General features: G+C 58.5%; 2 protein-coding genes across 2 annotated transcripts; one reads left to right on the plus strand and one right to left on the minus strand.

Moving 5' to 3' along the window:
* On the plus strand, positions 1 to 19,480 carry DNMT3B (DNA methyltransferase 3 beta). Its single transcript, XM_040079661.1, has 22 exons — positions 1 to 138; positions 1,590 to 1,666; positions 2,098 to 2,383; positions 5,977 to 6,103; positions 6,789 to 6,892; positions 7,963 to 8,046; positions 8,494 to 8,682; positions 9,802 to 9,960; positions 10,684 to 10,791; positions 11,487 to 11,628; positions 11,977 to 12,105; positions 12,520 to 12,564; positions 12,900 to 12,979; positions 13,262 to 13,374; positions 13,733 to 13,916; positions 14,146 to 14,230; positions 14,679 to 14,917; positions 15,076 to 15,166; positions 15,384 to 15,532; positions 16,197 to 16,282; positions 17,416 to 17,583; positions 18,863 to 19,480. Exons 3-21 carry the CDS (start codon positions 2,279 to 2,281, stop codon positions 17,555 to 17,557), a joined length of 2,361 nt encoding a protein of 786 aa, XP_039935595.1. The 5' UTR covers positions 1 to 138; positions 1,590 to 1,666; positions 2,098 to 2,278; the 3' UTR covers positions 17,558 to 17,583; positions 18,863 to 19,480.
* On the minus strand, positions 524 to 1,570 carry LOC120760269 (transcription initiation factor TFIID subunit 4-like). The gene has a single exon (XM_040080308.1). The coding sequence runs from the start codon at positions 1,568 to 1,570 to the stop codon at positions 524 to 526; it is 1,047 nt and encodes a 348-aa protein (XP_039936242.1).
* Positions 19,481 to 20,837: the final 1,357 nt, after the last annotated feature.

The following is a 20,837-nucleotide window of genomic DNA, read 5'->3' on the forward strand; positions in this document are numbered from 1 at the left end:
ATACCCCACGTGGACTCCGGATGCTTTGTCTGGGGCAGGAGCGGCGCGCTCTGTGTCCCTGGCCCCGGCGCAGCCCTGCGAGTGTCTTGCCTCTGGACGGGAAAGGGAATGACCAAACAAAACCCGAGTGTAAACCTTGTGAGGCTTTGTCTGCTGCGCGGGGTTGTGCTGCATGGGGCTCTGTGGGGCACGGTGCTGCTGGAAACCGGGGGGCAGAGCGGTGGCTCGGTGGGCGAGGGCTCTGCCCGGCCCCGGGGTGCCAAGGAAGTCTCCTCTGCCTCGAGGATTGAGCTGCGTGGGGCTCCGAGGGCCGAGCCCCGGAGAAATGATGAACCCTGGGGGATACCAGGCGGTGGAGGCGACACCAAGGTGCCGGCGGGTACCAGGGGATGGGGAGCCTCGGGAAGGGTGTGAGACACCAGAGGAATGCGGAGCCCCCGGAGAGGGATGCTGAGCCCCGCGGAGGTGATGCAGAGCACCGGGGAGGGTATGCGGGGAGCCGAGGCAAGGGGGATGTGGGGCGCTAGGCGGTGGTGCCAGCCGACGTGGGGCAGCGGATGGGACGCATCGGGGCACCGGGGGATGTGGAATCGCGGCGGGGGAGGATATGGCGCCCCGAGGGATGCGGGCCCCGGGGGAATGCAGGGCCCCGAGGGCTGCGCGCCCGATGGGCTTGGGGGGCCTGGCGGGTGCGGTGGCGGTGCGGGCCCCGCGCTCCCCTCCCCCGCCATGGGGCGGCGAAGGAGGAGGAGGAGGAGGAGGGGCTGCCCAGCACGGGCAGGGTTAAAGCGCCATGTAACCGGAGCGCGGGGCTGTCGGGGGCCGGCCGGGGCGCGGGCAGCGGCGAGCGGCGGCGCGGCCCCGCTGGACGGCGCGTCCCGCCGCGGCGCAGGTGAGCGCTGGACCGGGGGGGACCGAGGCGTCCGAGCCAGAGCCGTGGCACATCCTCGTGGGCGGCTTTGTTGTCCGCGGCGGTGGCGGGGGACAATGGGGCGGGAGGGGAAGGCGGCACCGGGCGCACCGGAGCGCGGCGGCGGGAGCGCCCCGGCCGGTCTGGCGGCCCCGGTGCCCGGTAACCGGGGACTCGCGGCTTCGCCCCGAGGGGCTCGGGCAGGGGGCAGAGGGTGGCGGGGCCCCGCCGCCACTTGTTGCCGGCACTCGGCTCCGGGGCGCGTTGCGAGGATCGTTGCTCCCGCAGCCGCGGGCACGGTCCCTTCAGTCCCTCCGGTCCCGCCCACCCCTCCGGTCCCGTTGCAACTTTCGGAGTTTCCCGCGGAGGCGCCGCGCGTCCCGGGACTGTCACGGCGGGGCCGGTGCGGGACCCCCCGCGACCCGCGGGGCCGGGCCGGGGCTGAGGCAGAGCCTGCGGCGGGAGGGTCCCCTCGCTGCTGCGGGCCGGGGGGCGGCGCGGGGGGCCGGGGTCCCCCTGCCCGGCTCGGTCGTCCCGGGCAGCGCCGCCTCCAGGCCGGGGGCACCGTGGGGAGCTGCCGGGTACCGGGACACGGTGGCGCTGCTGCCCCGGGCCGAACACCTTTGTTTTCGGTTCTCGGTCGGGGATCTGACAGTGCATCTTCCCTCTCTGCTGGCAGGAAAAGAGGTTCCCGGCGGCGCCTCGGGCGCGAAGCCTCCCCGGGGCCGATCCGGAAGGACGAGGTGGCCGGAGCAGGTATCGACCGGAGGGCTGTGCTGGCATCCGCCTCCTGCCGAGCCCGGGGGGAGCCTCCGGGGAGAGGAGATCGTCGGAGAAGGAGGAATGAACTCTTCGGGGTGGCCCCAGCGTGGGGCGCAAGTCCCAGGAAGCCGGGAGAGGGGAGCGGCGGGGGGATCCCTGGGCGAGTGGTGGTCCTGGGGAAAGAGGTGGTCCTGCACCGACCTCCCTGGGAACGGGAGAAGGCAAGGAGGGGGTGGCTGGAGCGTGCTGCCCCGAGCGGTACTAGTACTCTCCTCTCCTGCCTGTTTCCAGTTTCCTAATTTTTAATCACCTGAGGAGGAGTGAGGCCGGGTATCTCAGTCCCACCTCTGGGGCTGCACGGGGGCTTGATGGGCGGCCATGGGGACAGCGAATTGCCATTGGCATCTTTACGTCCTCTCGTTCAGGGGGAGAATGAAGCGCTGACGACTCCAGACAGAAGATTCGCCACCGCTGAGCGAGACTCACCTGCGCGCCAGAGCCCCAAGAGCCCCCAAAGCCTCCAGCCCTGCCCACAGCCCCCAGCTACTGCCCGCCGGCAGCCCCTGCCCCAGGCCGGGGGGCTCGGCCCGGCGGGATCCCACCGGGATGAACATGGTAAAGAGCCCGGAGCAGCTGGAGCAGCGGCTGGCGGGGATGGTGGCTGTCCGGGAGAAGTCTGCAGCCTGGTCTGCGCTGGGAGAGGAGGGGCCGGTTTGTGTTTTGTTTCTTTTCTTTAACCCGGCTTTGCAGAGAGGCAGCGGGGAGAGCCGCGGTGGGCGCCGAGGGCTGCGGGGGGAGCGGAGCGGTGCAGGAGGAAACCGGGGGAAATGGAGGGAAGTGCTGGAGCGGGAGAGCGGAGAGGCCAGGCACAGGAAGCGGGCAGGGGGAGCCTGCCCTTCGCCCCCTGCCCTTCCCAACGAGCACATCTGCGAAATCGGCGCCTTTCTTTACGGAACTGCCAACCCAGCAACTCCTTTCTTCCCCAGGATTAGAGGGAAATGTTCGTTTTGGGGAGACTTAAAGGCTATTAGTGTGCACCACAGCCCAGAGCCAGCCCGGCCATTAGGGTCCTTTATTTCTTTTTGTTATTCAAACAGGGCTTGGGCTATGGCTCCATCCCAGCCGTGGGTAAAGCTTCCCTCCAGCCTTTTGATATGCATGCCCCTGTCTGGAGGCAAAGTCCGAAACCTCCCCACCTCCTGGGGACATGCACCTGATAACAGGGCGGCCTGTTTTCCCGGTAAGGAAAACTGAAACCGGCCTGGGCCAGGCTACAGGAGCAGCCCCGTGAGCAGGGGAGGGGTCCAGTCCAGAGCATGGCCCGGCCAGGTGAGCCCTGCCCACCCTGCCCTCTCTGCCAGGTGAGCCCAGCCATCCTGCCCACTCTGCCTGCTCTGCCCACTCCAGAGCAGCCAGCAGCCGTGGCCAGGCAGGGACCAGAATTCTCTCTAAGCAGTTAATAGTGTGGCATGGTCTTTAACCAGTTTGGCAAATCTTAAAGAAACTGGTATTGCAAAACGAGGGCGGGCTGTGGAGTCAGCGGGTTCATTGTCTTCTCGGTGGGATTTGGCTGCAGGGCACGTCCTGGTCACCAGGCAGTGCTGGGGCTGCTGGTGGTGCCGGGCTCTTGGGGAGCTTTCGGCCACGGAGTTGGAATTCTGCGTTATTTGCCTCCTCCTGGATTCTCCTCTGCAGTGCATGTCTGTGGAGCACCGGGGGCGTTTGCAGGGCGCCGGGCAATGCGAAAACACTGCGGGGTCGGTCTCCGTGAGCCAGCACGTGTGAGGGCAGTGCTCTGTTTCTTATTATTAATGCCCCGAGTGCACATGTTGGTGTGTATCTGCGAGGGGAGGCGAGGACAAAGAACCGAGCCTTCCTCCCGAGCAGCGGGAGGGGTGAGCTCGAAAGGATGTGGCTCCTGCAGGGGACCCTTGGGGGTCGGTGGGCAGCAGGGTTGGGCTTGTGTGGCTTCAGCACTTGGTGCAAGCAGCAGGAGAAGGGGTGGGAATTGCAGTCCCGCTGCGTAGGTTTAGGATTTTGGGAGAGGGACTTTTAACGAGCAGTTTGTGCCGCGGTGGGCTGCTCCCTTTCCCGGCAGAGGATGGTGATGGGCTGTCCTCGAGTGATCCTGGGCAGTGCAGCTGGAGAAGGGCACAGACCAAGCAGGGAGCTGGCGTGCCTGCGCTCACGGCAGGGCCGCACACCCACGGAGCTGTGACCTGTGGGTCTCTGTTCTGCCAGCGCGCAGTTCCTTCCAAAGGGGGGATAACCCTTTTTTTTCCCCCCCACTTTATAACTGAAATAGGAATAAAGGCCATGTGGGAGCTCCCTGAGCATGTGGCAAAGCTGAGCTTGGGGCATCGAGTGTTCAGTGCTGGCTGTGTCCCTGGGGAGACCTGTGCCCACTGTGTCACCTTAGCCCTTCACCTCCCAGTGCTAGGCTGACAGGACACCCTTGCCTGGTGTGCTGGACATGAGGCTCTCCCGGGGCTGAGAAAGGAAAAGCCATTTTGAAGTGCAAGTTTGAACTTCCTGGACTCAGGTTCCTGACAAAGGAATGAATGTAGAGGTCGTCTGAGGGTCTCATGGAGTTTTGTGGGTGCAGATGTTTGGGAAGCCTGGGAGATATCCTTGCCTCCATCTGCCCTCCCTGAATCTTGCCTGCCTCACCTCCCCAGCTCCATCTCCTTGTACCCTCTGGTTCAGATCACCTGGGAGAGCAGCATGTCTAACACCTCCCTGTAGGGATTCCCAAGGGGAATTCACTGTTTTTGGTGAGTTTTGCTGGTTTTGGTGGCAGCACCGCTGCCAGTCAAGGCTGCTGCTGCTCTACAGCATTGTGGGCTAGGGAGAGGGAGCAGACCACGAGGAGCTGGCCCTGACCTGGCTGTGCTGTGCCGTGGTGGAGCGCTGCATCCTGGAGCATCTGGGGCCATGTGGGACCATCCTCTGGGCCGGGGGCAGGCGGCGAGTCTGGGCAGCTCCCAGGAATTGTTTGCCGGGTCTGGGAGCAGATGTGCTGCAGCAGGGGGATTTCTGCACACACAGCTGTGGGGGGTTATGCAGTGTCTGGTGCCATTCCTCTCCTCCTCCCCTCGTCGAGGGGGGAGGCAGCATGTGCACCGGCGCCTCTGCCTGTGGAGGTGGCCGCTGGACACCTGTTTTCCTTTGTGTTTAAGTGTTACCAGGTTTTTAACTCTGCCCTCTGCATCCAAAACATCCAACTCCAACTGGTCTTTGTTTGTCAGAGGTGCTGACAGATGATTTCAAAGCAGAAATCTCAATTGTTGGGGCAGTGGTTGGAGGCGATGCAGAGCCAGAGTGCTGCAGAAGGGGCGGTGGGCTGGAGCTGGGGTCTCCCTGGGGCTGAAGGGGGTGTTGCTTTGGCTTCCTAACAGGGCTGTAGGTGGGCAAAGCCCTGGGAGCTCCTCAGCTCTTGAGTTACGTGCTGCTAAAATGACTGTGCTGCTGAAGAGGCAAGTTGCAGCACAGACCCATAGCCCGGCAATGAGGCAGCGTAGTTCATGGCATCTGGGAGAGCTGGGAGAGCTGGGAGCTTCCACTTCAGGAAACAGGAGCTGGGCAGGGCACCCAAGGGAAAGGCAGCGAGCAAGGCCAGCCCCAGCTCTGCAGGGGAAAACCAGGGCAGGGGGTGCTGGGGTGCAGTGGCATGGCCCCCTGCTCTGCCCCTTCACCCTGGGCGGGGGAGCTGAGGCCAAGAGCGGGACAGGAGGAGTTTTCTCCCTCCGGGAGAGTTTAATGCAGGTTCCAGGACTTTGCCCCCCATGGCGGGCTGCCTGCCTGTCCTACTGCTGCGGGAACAGCCCACCCAGCTCTGGGGGAGGTCGGTGCCCCAGGGCTGGGCTGTCCCCAGGGCTGGGCTGTCCCCAGGGGTGGGCTGTCCCCAGGGCTGGGCTGTCCCCAGGGTTGGGCTGTCTGGTTTCTACAGAGTGGCTGGAAAGTGCAATTCCCCTCCAGACAGGGTCTGTCGGAGCGAGCTGGGGCTCGGCAGCTCCGAGCCAGCATACAGATGTTGGGGGAAAACCTGGTGTTCCCTAAGGATAAGTGGGTTGCATCTGGGACCTCTTTTAGATGGAGCTGGTTGATGTTTAGGGCCACCACATTTGTGTGCAGGTTATGTGCAAGTGCCCTTTATTTCCCAGCACATTTAGATGCATCTCCAGTCAGACCCCTCTGCTAAGGGCACGAAGTTAAAGCTGGCTCAAGGACCTCACTCTGTCTGCTTTGCCCTCCCTGGGGCTTCCTTGCACAGCTGAAAATCCTTTCCATTCTGGCTTCTACAGGAGACCATAAAAAAGGAAAAGAGCCACGAGCAGGATGAGGCGGACTGTAGGGCGAAGCTGATCCTCATCAACGGGGACAATGCACCTGGCGTTGTACTGGAGGCAAATGGGAAGCCCAGATCTCCAGGTGAGGGTCACCACGCTGAGCTCAGAGCGCTCCCAGGGTGTGCAAGGGAGGATGCACAGGGCTGGGGATCTCACAGCCTCTGTGCCAGGGCCTCCCTTGGGGGGGATGAAGTGCTGTGGCTGTGGCCAAGACTCCTCCATGACCTCACTGGATTTTGTGATCCAGGCCGTGGTATGGTTGTGGAAATGGGTGTCACACTGGAATCCTGGCTCTGCCCCTCAATAATTTAACCCCCATGGAGTGAGGAAAGTAGGGGAGCCCCTCCAGCCTGCGGGGTGCCATTGACCTGGGGGGCCACATTGCTGCTCCTGAGATTCTCTAGTCAGGGTTCCCAAATCCCACCTCTTGGGTTCACAAGGTCCTGTCTTAAATGACCTGGTGACAAACCCTGAAGAGCTGGCATGCAGCCTCCCTGTGCCTCTGAGCTTTCGGGAACAAAGGAGCAGATAAGGCTGTCCCCATGCTTGCTGCTAATCCCTCCCAGTTTTGGGGACAGGTGGATGATCTGGGGCTGTGGTGCCACAATGGGGACACCACTTGTCTCTGCTCTCAGCCACGTTTCTCTGAGATGAGGTTTTGGTGTCTCCAAAACGTGCTGTGGGAGCAGTGGGAGGCTGGAGCATGCAGGGACATTTCTACAAGCCAGATGGACTTGCAGAGCCTGAGGCTGCTCTGTCTCTCTCAGATTCCAGGGGCCTGGAGCTGCTGCCCCTGAAAAAGGAGGACAGCAATGGAGACCTGTCCAAGGAGGACGTGGCCTGGCCGCTGGATCTGACCTCAGTGCAGAGAGTAAGTGAACACCTGGGGTGCTTTTTGGGGGCTGTCTCTGGGGGGCATTTGGTGCCAGGATCCTCATCTCTTTCCCCCTGGGCTTCTCTTGTGCTTAGTGCCAGAGGAACAGTCAAGTGATGGATGCAATACTCACCAGTGTAATATTTAAATTTTTAAGTTCCTGCTTCTCATGGTACCACAGCAGTAGGGGGGGTGGTGTGGGATGCAGCCATGCCCATTATATGTTGCAGCAGCCTAATAATTATGCTGATATTTTCTTTAAAGTCTTGGCTGTATTGATAGGCAGAAGCCTCCCACTGTTGGGGTGAGCCGCTTTTAGCTGCTGTGGGGCTGGACCCCAGTTTCACCCACCATCTTTAGCTGACTACATTGACAAACCTCCAGGGTCTGGAAGCATTTTTGCCCTCTGGCTTTATTGTTTTAAATTGGAATTAAAACCCAAGGTTGGAGATCTGCCTGAGATGAGGCAGCTTCCAAAAGAAAGAGCCATAAATCCAGTGGGTGAAAATTCAGCTTTCCCACTATGTTCAGTTTGGGGGCTCTTCACTGCAAAAATCTCATTTAATTTTGAACCTCTGTTATGCTGGGTGCAGGAAACAAGTCCGAGCTGGACTGTAACTGTGACCACCAGGAAAAGGCTGCCCTGGGTGCTGCTGCAGGGCTGGCTGTGGGAAAGGGCACCCATGGGAGTGTGAGAGCATCCAGGGTGTGTAAGTGGGTCCATGCCTGGGACGGCTGTGGTCTGTGGTTCTCCTGGCATCCCAGTCCTCCCAGCTGTGGCTCCTGCTCTCTCTGTCAGGCTGGGTGCAGCGGGGCTCCTGAGCCTTGCAGAGACGCTGGGGAGCAGCAGGTTGCCCAAAGGGCTCAGCACAAGGTGCCTCCAGCATCCATCTGCCTCCTCTCACCTTCCCCACGGCACTGCCTGTGGTGCTCAGCCCCGGAGACACAGAGTGTCCATGTCCCAATGTGAGGAGGGTGCCCATGCCATGGCCCCCTCTGTTCTGGTAGCAGGTGCTGGGTGGGAGAGCAGCCTCGGGCAGAAGCCCACCCTCCACCTCATGTTCCAGGCAGGGCGGACCCGGCACGAGATGCGGATCAAGGAACCAGCACGCAGCGTGGAGACTCTCAGGGACCTGCCAACTCCCGTGCGGGTGAGCGTCTGGCAGGGCCAGGACTTTCCTGGGGCTTTCCTGAGGCTTCCCTGGGGTTCCAGAGACCTGCACTGCTGCCGTGTCCCAGTCAAGTGTCTTCAGAGATGGTGCAGCCTCTCTATGCCTCAGTTTCCCCTTCGAAGGGGGTGTGTTTATGTGCTGTTTCTTGCCCCTGGTATGAACTGGGTGTGTTGAGCACCCTGGGGTGGCTTTGGGAAAGGAAGATGGGTCTGGCAGGTAAAAGCAGAGCAGTTCCTCTGCAGACAGCTCATTAATGGTCTCATCTATTCATGGCTGCAGTGGTGTCCTCACTCCCTGGCTCCCCCTCTCCGATCCCGATGGCACAGGGCTGGGGGCGATGTGGGGATTGGGGGGTGATGTGGGGCAGGTCCCTGCTCTCCTCGTCCCTCCCCCTGCTGCACTCACACTCCTTCCTCCGCCATGCAGAGCTCCAGGCGCCGCTCAGCCGTGTCCACACCCGTGACCATCGACCTGACAGAGGATGACTCCCAGGACTCATCCCAGAGCAGCAGCACGCTCTCTGGTAGCAGCTCCCAGGAGGGGCAGAACGGCTCTGCTGAGCTGGGGGCAGAGGAGTCAGAGAGCAGAGACGTGGGCACGGTGCTGGAATACCAGGTACGGAGGGGCTGAATGAACTCTGCTCCTGCACCCGGCCTGGTGTGGGGCCAGGATGAACCTCTGTGACTGGTCCCAAAACAAACTGGAAAGCCCAGTGCCGTTTCTCCTGCCCAGCCTTCCCTGCGTGCCTGGGGTGCAGTGGTGCCGGGCTGTCTCCATCTGTCAGGCTTGGATGCTTTGGGGACCAGCCCCTGCCAAAGCTGCCACCGGTGCCACGCGTGGGCCCCCCGGGACACGCATGCGTGTGGGGTGTGCCGTGCCCTGCTGAGACAGGCAGTTGCATGTGCAGAAAACATTTCTGTCGGGGATGCTGGAGAGAACTGAAGCTGCTGGGGCTGCGGAGCAGGATTCGGTGCCTGCGGGCCACAGGGCAGGGCCCCAGACTTGCAGGAATTGGGCAATTGCATCTTGCTGCATAATTAAGTACCTAATTGCAGAACAAAGCTGGGGAGGAGGGCTCTGCAGGCAGAGAGGTGACTTTGCTCAGTGTGAGGTGCCTTGCTGTGCACAGCATGGCCTGCCATGGGTTACACCAAAATTCTTGGCTCTTCTTTTTCTTCTCTTCTTTTGCTCTGCCACATTTCCTGCTCTCCTCAGTAGGACCAAGAGGAGGGTGGGTGGGCGTCCTCACCCTGGGGTGCAGCCACACAACACAGGCTGAGCTGTGAGCCCTGTGAAGGGGCTGCCCTGTGCCAAGGAGGAGCCTCATCTGCTGAGGGCAGCCAGGGAACAGCTGTGGTGCGAGGCTTCCCCGTGTTTGCAGAGACCCTGGAGGGGCAGGCAGGAGTGGACACGCACGGGGCCCCATGCCAGGTGGGCTGTGCAGGATGGAGCATGCCCCACGCCGTGTGCCAGGCACGGGCTCAGCGTGGGACTGGCACACGCAGGCCGCCCCACCAAGCTGCAGCATGGATCAGGGCTGGGATCCAGCGCTGCTGGGGCAGAATGTCTTGGCCCTGTGCTTGAGGGAGGGGTTGCAGATTTTCTAGATCACTGCGCAGAGGCTCCCCACGCGTGACACACGTGGTGCCACACCAGGGCTGTCCCCCGTGCTCCAGGGCCCAGACTAAATGGGGAGTTCGCACTTTTGGCTGATCTGTTGTGTTGTGCTTTCAGGATGGGAAGGAGTTTGGAATTGGGGAGCTCGTCTGGGGAAAGATCAAAGGTTTTTCCTGGTGGCCTGCGATCGTTGTCTCCCACAGAGCCACGGCCAAGCGCCAGGCAGTCTCGGGCATGCGGTGGGTGCAGTGGTTTGGAGATGGGAAGTTCTCTGAGGTAAGTTCTCTGCCCAGCCCAAAACACCCTTCTCTGCACGTTTCTGCCCCACTGCTGAGGCTGGCTGTGAGGTGTTTGTGCTCCTGCAGCCTCCAAGGCCTCTCCCAGTGTTAGGCACAGCCAGGCCCTGGCAGGTTCTCATGGCTCTGGTGTCTAACTAATGGCTGGTGGATTGGTGATAGCATCCAGACATGGGGACACCTGCCTGGCCACTACACAGGGTTTTGTCCATGCTCCAGAGCTTCCCCTGTCACTCCCTGCCTGGAGAGGGATGTTCCCTCAGAGCCCCATCACCCTCGTGGAATCGGAGTATCCTGAGTTGGAAGGGACACACAAGGATCTTCGAGTCATACTCCTTCCCTGCACAGGACAACCCTGAAATCCCACCATATGCCCAAGAGTGTCATCCAAACACTCCTTGAGCTCCATCAGGCTCGTGCCATGACCACTTCCCTGGGGAGCCTATTCCAGCGCCCAACCACAAACCTTTTCCTGATATCCAGCGAGGATATCCAGCCCCTCCCATGCTGCAGGCAGGAGGAAATGCTGTGCTGGTGTCACGCCAGCAGTGCCAGCAGAGGGTGCAGCCCACCCATCCTTGTCACGCTGCTGCTCTTGGCAAAGCTGCCGCTGGGCTGGGCTTCGTGTGGCCACGGTGCTGGGGGGATATGGCCAAACAGGGCATTCCCATCTCACAGGTGAGATCTTGGTGCTCTCTCCCAGGTTTCTGCAGACAAACTGGTGGGATTGATGGCCTTTAGGCAGCATTTCAACTCCTCCACGTTCAACAAGCTGGTGTCCTACCGCCGCGCCATTTACCACGCCCTGGAGGTAACCACCAGGGGTGGGTGGGTGGGTGAGGAAGTGCCAGCTGAACCAGCTGGGCTGTGGGGCCGGTGGGTTGGGATGCAGTAAAACCCTCCTTTCACTGCTGAGATTATTACCAAGTGCAGCTGTGGAGCCAGACTCTGCTTATCCTGAGGGTTTAGGGGTAGTTGCTGCTGCTCCAGGGTCTCACTGCTCCAGAACCCCAGGCTGGGCTTCCCTGTGAGGGCTTGGACCTGGCAGCATCATGGCAGCTGGCCAGAGGTCCCAGGTCAGTGCTGGATGCCCTTTGAAGTCAGGGCTGGTGCTGAGCACCTGTGACTCTGGTCCCTACCCAAGGGATGCATCACATCAGCATATGGGGCTGCAGACCCACAGGCACCTCTGCTGCCTTTTCCTTCTTCCACTTGCCAGGGAGCAGAATCAGGGCAAGAGCTGTGGCTGGGCTGTCCCAGCTTCTGGCTCCACTGGGGCTGGTGGAGGACAGATGGGCTCATTGCAGGGATGGAGACACCAGAGTGTGGCCAAGGGCACACCCAGAGCGGGAATCCATCAGCTGCCACTGTCCTGGGGCCACCAAGCCCCACATGTGTGCGTGTTTTGTGGGGAGGGGGCCTAGGGCTGTGGCCCTGGCAAGCTGTGGCTGCTGTCCTGACAGAGACCACCCTGTCACCCTGTCCCCTGCTGCCCATCCTCATCAGGTTGCCCGGAGCCGGTCGGGGAAGACGTTTACAACCGGCCCCAGGGAGTCACTGGAGGAGCAGCTGAAGCCCATGATCGACTGGGCAATCACTGGATTCAAACCCCTGGGGCTCAAGGGACTGCGGCCACCCAAAGGCTCAGGTGAGGTGGTGGCATCAGCTGGCTGGGGGCTCGTGGGGGGCTGGCATGGGCAGTGGCCACTGGGGGCTGCTCACCCTGTGCTGTGGCCGTGCCAGTCCAGTCCCAAGGTGAGCCTGAGGCTTCTCACTGGGAACTCTCAGTGGCATTGCAAAAAGCTGGAGGCTTTTGCACCCTCCAAGCCCCACGGAAATCAGACCTGGCAGAGCCTTGCGCCACATGTGGGGACCTGGGTGGCCAGGAAGGGTCCTGCTGTGGCTGGGGTGAGACCTGGCATGGCCTGGCAGGAGGTGCCCTGGGACAGTCCTGAGGCTGGAGGCTCGTCCTTCAGGAGGTTCCTTTTCCTTGCAGAGAATGGGATGCTGAAGAATGGGACAGAGGAGGTGGTGTCCCTTGAACAGTGTCCTCCCACCAAGAGGCTGAAGACCTACCCCTGCAACAACGGCAAGGAGCAGCGTGTGGAAGAGGACCAGACCCGAGGTAATGAACGGAGAGAGCTGGGGAGTGCCTTGGCCTGGGCTGTGCACCCTGAGAGCACTGGGAAACCATTCTGGGAAAGGGCTTGGCTCTCCCCAGGGACCATGAGCCTGGATTCTGAAGGCAAAAGCTTTTCGTGATCTAGTGGTGCTGACTTGTGCCTTACAGGACAGCAGCAAACCCAGGTGCAAGACATGGGCTGGGAGGGTGGAGGAGCATGACCATGTGCTGCTGCACTGAGCTCTGATATCTCCATCAGCAAAAGGATGAGGGTTCTGCACCAAAACCTCTCAGCAAAGCTGGAGTAGTTCTAATGCAAGAAATAAGGCACCTGTAAAGCAGAGTGCATTCAGAGTTTGTTACATAAGGCATAATAAATCTTTTTCTTTCCATTTTCTTCTTTTCAACTTTACAAAGAGCAAATGGTTTCTGAAGCTACGAACAACAGTGGGAAGCTGGAAGGTAAACGCTGGCCCTGCCTCTGCTTGGAAGGGGTGTGAGGTGCTGGGGGTGCTCAGCAAGGGTCGTGGGTCCCTTTTCCACTGCACCATGTCGGAGGGGGGTGTGTGCTGTGTGTGCTGTGAGTGCTGAGGGGGACAGGGTGCTGTGCAGCTCCTCCATGGGGAGCCACAGCCACATCTGGGTAAGGCCCCATTTGGATGTGGTTCTGAGGGCAGGCTTTATCCAGACATGGTTCCAAGGGGAGGCTCCAGCCTCTGCAGCCTGTGGTGGGGTGTAAGGGGTCCCTCCTCTGGGTGCTCCCTGCCCTGGGTGAGCTCTGTCTCTCTGTCCCACAGAGAGCTGTTTGTCCTGCGGGAGGAGGAACCCGGCCACCTTCCACCCTCTATTCAAGGGGGGCCTCTGCCAGACGTGCAGGGTAAGTGCTGCTGTGCTGGGGCTGAGCGGGAGCCTGGGGTCAGAGGATGGGGCTGGGGTCCAGCCAGTGCTGCTGGGACAGGGGCTGGCTGTGCCAGGTCCTGGCCATGCTGTGTCCCCCATGGGGCTGTCCCTCAGCGTGTTCTCAACACCTGAAACACCAGAGATGTGCATCTCTGAGCTCTCATTGTGTATTGGGAATGGTGCAAGTCTCTGTTCTCCACCCTCTGAGCATGGCTCCTGATCCTCTGTCCTTCTCTGCTCCTGGATGTCCTTTTGCTAGGATAGATTCCTGGAGTACTTCTACATGTATGACGAAGATGGGTACCAGTCCTACTGCACCGTCTGCTGCGCAGGCAAGGAGCTGCTGCTCTGCAGCAACGCCAGCTGCTGCAGGTGAGCCCTGTGTCTCTGCTCCTGGGGCTGAGGGCCTGGCAGCATTCCCAGGGAGCTGCAGGAAGCAGGCTCCTCCATGAGCCTGGGCAGGGGCTGTGCTTCTGCCCAGCTGGCTGCCATGCAGCATATCCCAGCACAGCCTACCTGCCCTTCCTGAGCCAGGTGTCACCTGAATAAGCCCTGTGGAGGTTGGCAGGAGACTTTCCCATGTCTTGGTCACCAGCTTGTGTTAGCAGCCCTAAAATCCAGGGAAAAATATCCTCTAAAATGGTGGGGTCTCCGGTGCATGGCAGGGGAGACTCCAAGAGAAGCTGGGGGTTGCTGGGGTGATAAGCACAAGCTGTTGTGGTTTGGGCAGGTGCTTCTGTGTGGAGTGTCTGGATGTGCTGGTGGGGCGAGGGACGTCGTCCAGAGTGAAAGAGCAGGAGCCCTGGAACTGCTACATGTGCCAGCCCCTGCAGAACCACGGCGTGCTGCAGCGCCGGCAGGACTGGAACACTCGTCTGCAGGACTTCTTCACCAGTGACAAGGGACAGGAATATGTAAGGGCTGTGGGCAGGGAGCCCAGTGTGCTGGGATGTGGGGAAGGGCAGGGCAAGCCACCTGGACTTCCTCTTCCCTCTGCCTTGCTCTTGTTCATCCACCCTTTCCAAGGGTGCCAGGCTCCTGGTCCCACAGATGCTCTCCTGAAGGTGGAGGTGCTGCACTCAGAGCCTTCTGGGACAAAGCAGCACTGCCAGGGCTGGGGCTTCATGGCTGTCTCCATTGCAGGCTGCACCCAAAATCTACCCAACAGTTCCTCCAGCAAAGAGGAGACCAATTCGAGTGCTCTCGTTGTTCGATGGGGTGGCAACAGGTGAGGCAGTAGGGAAGCACTGCTGGGCAGCTCTTGGCACTGGCCATTGGGGATGAACCATTCCATGGGCTCTACCCTGCCTCTGAAAGCCTGGTGGGGAGGAGGGGTGAAAGCAGGGAGATCCCCATCAGAGGAGGGATGAGGGCAGGGTCTCCCTTTCCTGCTGGACAGGGCTGTGGAGGAGGGGAGGGATGGAGCATGTGTGGGCACCTCACAGAGGTGTTCCTGCTGTGCTGAGTGTGATCTGGGGTGGCTGGTTCACTGAGAAGCCAGAGCTGTGGGGATACCAGTAACCTGTGAAGTGCCTGAGGTTTGGCTGGTTCACTCAGCTGGTTTGGCTCAGTCACTCAGCTCTGGCATTCTTCTTTCTGGGAGCAAACCTGCCTGCAGAGATAGGTCCAATAAAAGTTTACTCACCCTGAAGTGCTGTTTGACTGCACCCACCTAGGAAATCCAGGAGCGGCCACATCGAGCGGTGCTGACGAAGGAGACTTGGAGGCTAAAGAGAGCAGTGCGACCTCAGACCTCTGTCCGTTGGCAGGGTACACGGTGCTGAAGGACTTGGGCATCCAAGTGGAGAAGTACATTGCCTCAGAGATCTGCGAGAACCCCATCGCTGCGAGCACCGTGCGGCCCGAGGGCAACATCACCTACGTGCACGATGTCAGGAACATAACCAAGAGAAATGTGAGCTCTGCTTCTGTGGGAGCCTGAGGGACTTGGCACCATGGGGGCATGGCTCTCAGCACACCAGCTCTGGGACAAGCTTGTGCCCTGCCCCATCGGGGAGGAGAGACCCATTTCTGTTGCAGCTCCTAATGCTCTGGATTGTCTGTTCTCTGTAGATTGAGGAGTGGGGTCCCTTTGACCTGGTGATCGGTGGGAGCCCCTGTGACGACGTCTCACTTGTCAATCCAACCAGGAAAGCACTGTTTGGTAAGGCTGCTTTGTTTTGCCTCTGCTGGGCTGCATAACTTGGGGTGTTCCTGGGGCATGGAGCCACCTTACAGCCTGGGGGAGCGGTTCATCCCCAGGCTGTACTGGTGATGGGCTGTCTCCGTACCCATCTTGGCGGGGAGGGCAGCCAGGCCCTCCAGCCCCACACCCTGTGCCCCAGCTGGTCCCAACCTGCTGCTCGTCTTTTTCCTCACAGAAGGAACCGGGAGGCTGTTCTTCGAGTTCTACCACCTGCTCAACTACGCTCGTCCCAAGGCAGGCGAGGAGCGGCCCTTCTTCTGGATGTTTGAGAATGTGGTGGCCATGAGGATCAACGACAAGAGGGACATTTCCCGGTTTCTGGAGGTAGGGATTGCTGACAGCTGTGGGAAAGGCGTTGGAGCGGGTGACATTTGCTGGGCTGTGCAGGGTGTGCCGGGTGTGAGGGTCTGGCTATGGTTTCCTGTGGCCCTGATACTGGAAAACCCCCTGCCTGGTGCACATGCCAAGGAATCGAGTTTAGTCTTGGCTCTGGATCCTCCCCTCTGGCTTTCATCAGGTGAAACCCAAGCACTAGTCCTCTGGGGGAGGGGTTTTGCCAGCCTTGCAGAAAGCATCTGTTCCCAGCAATGCCTGTTATTTCTAGGGAGGAGGAGGCGGTCAGGGCCTGGGAATGAGTTTTAACTCTGTGGTAGCCAGGATGGGTTGTGGGTCAGCAGGGACCACTGGTGTAAAGTCACCATTGAAGGCTGACAGTCCTGATCCTGGGGGATCCAGCATGGGAACCAGCACTAAGCACCCTGTGATGATCAGCAGCTGCTGGTCATGGCCGTGACCTGGGAGCTCATGTGGCCACCCAGGCCATTCTCTGGTATGAAACCGGGTTTGTGGGAGCTACATAATTTTGAGGATTTGCTGAAGACTTTTAAATCCCTGCAGTGCAGGGATTGCATGGACATGGCTGTCCATGAAGAAGAGAATCAAGTCAACATTTCCTCTAACGTTTATTTCCCCTCTTTTTGGCCTCCAGTGTAACCCAGTTATGATTGATGCGATCAAGATATCAGCTGCCCACCGAGCTCGTTATTTTTGGGGCAACCTCCCTGGGATGGACAGGTAATCAGTCAATGCTGTCCTCTTGGATCTCTCATGGTAGTTTTGGTTTGTTTTGTAGTACCTGTTCATGTGGGGGTTTTTTTTTTGTCTCCTTGGCTCTAAGCCCAGCTCCTGCACGGGGCAGCTTCCCTGCAGTGATGTGCACATGATAATTAATGCACTTACTAATAAGCAGTGATGAGACAGTGGGAGAGAAGTGTAACAGCATCCCCTGCCCTGGTTCTGAAGGTTTTGGAGGGAGGAGTGATGGGGCTTGCTCGGGATGCTGTGTGCTGGGTCTGGCTGCGGGTGCACACGTGGACTGGCTTTGGGGTAAGGCCCAGGCTGATGTGGGGATGCTGTATGGCAGCCCTGTGCCCTGGTCAGTGCCGTGATTGTGGGTTTATGGAGGGGAACTGAGTGTCCCCTGTGGCTGTGGTGGGTGCTGTGGGGGAGCTCACACTAGAGCCAGCAGCTGCTGTGGCAAAGCAGAGTGCACCCTGCTCCACACTTTACACCCCAGAGCACCCTGAATTCATGGCAAAACACAACAGAAGTAGATAAATCCAATTACAAGCAGTCCTGCACACCAAATAACCTGAAGGTTTTGCACTGTGTATGCTTCTGGCCAGTAAACACAAGACTGGGGTTAAATAGTTTTGTTTGCTTATATTTAAATTGCCAGTATTTGTTGGAGTTAACACTGAGCTAAAGGCATTTGAAAGTAGAATAACAATTACAATCCTTTGTCATGTGAAAAGGCTCTTGGACTTTCATCTGATTGTAAGGGAAGTGCTCAGCCCATGACTCAGAGCTACCCAGAGCTGCTCAGTCCTATCTCCATGGAGTAGCCCCGAGGCAATGCTTGCAGAGGTGCTGCTGAGCAGAGGCAGGCGGGATGCCCAGGCACAGCAGCCCTTGCCAGGAAATCCTACAAGGTGGAGGGCACTGGGGATGGTGGGAAGCCACGGCCTGGCCCCATCCAGAATGGTGACGCTGCTCAGGTCACGTGGGGCTCCTATCTGGAGAGCTGAATCCCCTCCCCAAAGGAGACTCCCGATGCTCATTGTCTTTGGGTGGCCTGGGAGCGGTGCTGCCCAGGGAAAGGGATTCCTGCTGTGCCTCACCTACCCTCTCCTGCCTCTGCTCCGCAGGATCTTCGGCTTCCCCCTCCCCTACACGGATGTCTCCAACATCAGCCGTGGGACTCGCCAGAAGCTGCTGCGGGGATCGTGGAACGTCCCCGTCATCCGGCACCTCTTCTCCCCACTCAAGGATTACTTTGCCTGTGAATAGCAAACGGAGCGTCCCTCGTCTCTCTGGTAAAGATGCACAGCACCGCTGCTGTGGCGGGAGAGGGACGGGCACGGCCACCGGACTGCCACGGCCCCGTCCCTCCCCGGCCACGTGCCGCGGGACGGCAGCCTGGCCCCGCCGGGAGAGCCGAGGAATGTCTGTAACCAAAGAACCTGGCAGGGTAACTTCTGTAAAGGGACTAACAGTGATACGTAGGGAATGATGGACGAAGCTTTAATTACCCAGCACACGAAGCTCTATGCATCACTGATGAGACACGGGGAGTCTCATCCTCCGGAGCATTAACTATTCCGGTTTAGCCTGGAGCCGGGAAGTCACCACTTGCTGAGCAGCCAGCGTGCAGGCAGCTGCCGGGGAGCTGCAGGCAAACCTGAACTACAGTGAATCGGTGCTTTTCCTAAACAAACTAAACCTCTTGAAGTAACTGCCAAAAACCCCCAAACCATAGCAGCAGGTGTAAGGGACCCTGCTTAGGTTACACACTGAACACAGGATCATACAGAAACCAAATCTTTTTTGTTTTTATATTTTTTTTTTATAAATTTTAATTTTGTTGTTTTGATGTCTATTGCTGCTTTAAGGCATTACATAAGAATGTGGAGATTCCTAGACCTGAATGTAGCTGAAACTGAACTGTGAGGTGATAGAATTACTTTTCTAGCTAGAACTACAGAAATATTGTTTTATATGTTTGGTTGTAGTTTACAAATATTCACTACTTCCTTTTTAAAGCATCTAAAACCTTTCCTTGCATTTTAAAATCCTGCTGAATGGTTTGAAAGCTTACACAGTAACTGGAGCAGGGAGGATTTGGGCTCCAGGGTCTGTAAAGGAAAATGTTCTTGGAGCATCCATTTCCCAAATCATGTGGTATGTCAGCAGGAAGGACAGTGTAGTGGTCAATGGCACCCTCAAATCTCAGCATCCCAAATGTCATGTAGGATGTCATGAACCCAAGCAGTGGTGGCAGGGCATTCCTTTGAGGGAAAACCCCACCCAGCCCTCCTGGAGTGCAGGGACCAGGAGTGCATCACTGCTCTTTCCCTGTGCCCATCTCATGCAGTGCACATGAATGGGACAGTGAGGCAGGAAAGCACTGCCACTGCTGGGGGGTCTTGGGGGTCTGCCAGCAGGGGCTGTATCTTTCCTCCCCTGTGCACAGAGGTGGGATTGTTTGCCCACCCCCAGCCTGGCAGTGCCCTGGGGGCTCCTGGGGCTCTACCCCCAAACCGGGATCTCCTGCGGCCACCACTGTGCTCACTTTTGCCTTCCTCTACTCCCCAGCTTTGCCAGAGTGATTATCATGCTGTCCATGAAGTCCTGGGCACGCTGAGCCTGTGGCCACCGGGAAGGTGCATGTGCCTGTGTCCATTTCTGCCAGGTTCTCTGTAGCCACCGGGCTGCTGCTCCAGCAGGCATCTCTGGGGATTCTGAATTCCAATGCACATTTCAATGCACTGAAACGAACTCCCCCCATGGTCCCTCTGTCCTCCCCTACCTCTGCTGTTCACCTGTCGCCTGGCTCTGGAAGAGCCCTTTGACACCTCAAAATTATTCAGGTTCAAGCCATGGGCCAGTCCTCCACCCAGTCAATGCCAGGCTGCCTTGCTCTCCTGCAAGGTGCTGTACAGCGTCACTGGGGGAAGCCCTTCTCTCCCAGCTCCTTCTACCTCTCTGGCACCCCTGTCCTTGTGGTGGAGGACAGCAGCCTCACATTTTCCACCCTGGTGTGCAGTTTTCCATTCCAGCTCTGAGGACCGTCTTCTCTTGGTCTCCAGTCCAAGGCTGTGCTTGGGAATGGACAGCAAGGGAAGCCCAGGTAGTTTAAAGGCTTTTTCTTCCTGTTTTAACCTCGAGATTACTCCTTAGAGAGAACTCCTTGGGAGTTCATTCTTGTGACTTATTCAAACCACACGCCTTAGTTAAGAAAATGCTGAGGAAAGCCAGGCAGGCTGGTCCATGTCACTGCTGGCACCTCCAATGCTTGACGAGTGCTTGGGGACACGTAGCACCCTCTTGTCACCAGCCCTGGACTGGGAAAATGGCAGGGTGGGTTCTGTGCATGCTGGAGGTGTTTGGGAAGCCTTGGCATTGCCAGCACTGCACCAGCTGCTTTTGGACTCCTCGCCAATCTGTGATCCTTATGTCCAGCTGGACCCCAGCCATAACACTAATTCCTCATCCCAGGTCCTTGCAGTCCCTGTTTGGAGCCCAGCGTGCGGCCTGAGGGCAAACAACATCCAGTGCAGGGGCTCAGGGTGACAGCCATCCTCTGGTCTGATGGGCTTGATTTTTCCAGACTGGGCGAACACAGTGCCCTCCACTCCTTGGCATCCCTGATCTTTTATATTCCAGATCTCACATCCTTTCCTATCTGATCAAAAGGAAAACAAAACCGTTTAGGGGGAAAAAAGGACTTGGGGAAAGTAAACAAAGATAAAAGAGGAATGAGAATTGTCTTGGCATTAAGCTCACTTGATGAGAATTGTAGTAGACAAGTCTTCCTTGAAATGTTTTTCCCTGTAAGAGCTGCCTTTTATTATGAGTTTATAAAATGTTGTTAAGGGAGGGGGATCTCAGAAATTCCTTTTTAACACTTTTTAAAGGTTTCTAACTCTCCCTGGTGCTATTTTTTTAGGTTAAGGATTTTTAATGTTGAACATATTGCGGGTTTTTATACTATCTTTTGAAAATAAGAGAAATGTATCATTTTTAACACATTTTCACATTTTTTATATCTGGAGTATGGAAACTCACAACTCCGCCTTGTCCACATGATTTCACTGGTTTCCGTGTGGGAAAAAAAATGTTGACAGTTTGCCACTTATCATGTCTGATTAAAAATGAATATTTCTGTACGGCTGGACAGTCTTATTGGGTAAATAAAGGGGGTTCACAGTGGGAGGGGGGGTACAGTGGGAGTCAAAGTGCCCCATTCCTGCTGCTGCTGAGGTGACACCAGTGACACCAAGGTGGCGGGTGCTGGTGTGCCAGGACAGTTGGAGCCGTGGCGCTGGGTTTGGGGCCAGGCTGTGCCAGGGCTTGGTGCCTGGCTGTGCTGGGGGTTCAGGGCTCGGCTGTGCTGGGTATCACTGCCGGGCTGTGCCGGGGGTTCAGGGCCCAGCTGTGCCGGGTATCACTGCCGGGCTGTGCCGGGTATCACTGCCGGGCTGTGCCGGGTATCGCTGCCGGGCTGTGCCAGGGGTTCAGGGCCCTGCTATGCTGGGTATCGCTGCCGGGCTGTGCCGGGTGTCGCTGC

The sequence above is a fragment of the Hirundo rustica genome, chromosome 16, assembly GCF_015227805.2.
Source record: "Hirundo rustica isolate bHirRus1 chromosome 16, bHirRus1.pri.v3, whole genome shotgun sequence".
Lineage (NCBI taxonomy): Eukaryota > Metazoa > Chordata > Aves > Passeriformes > Hirundinidae > Hirundo > Hirundo rustica.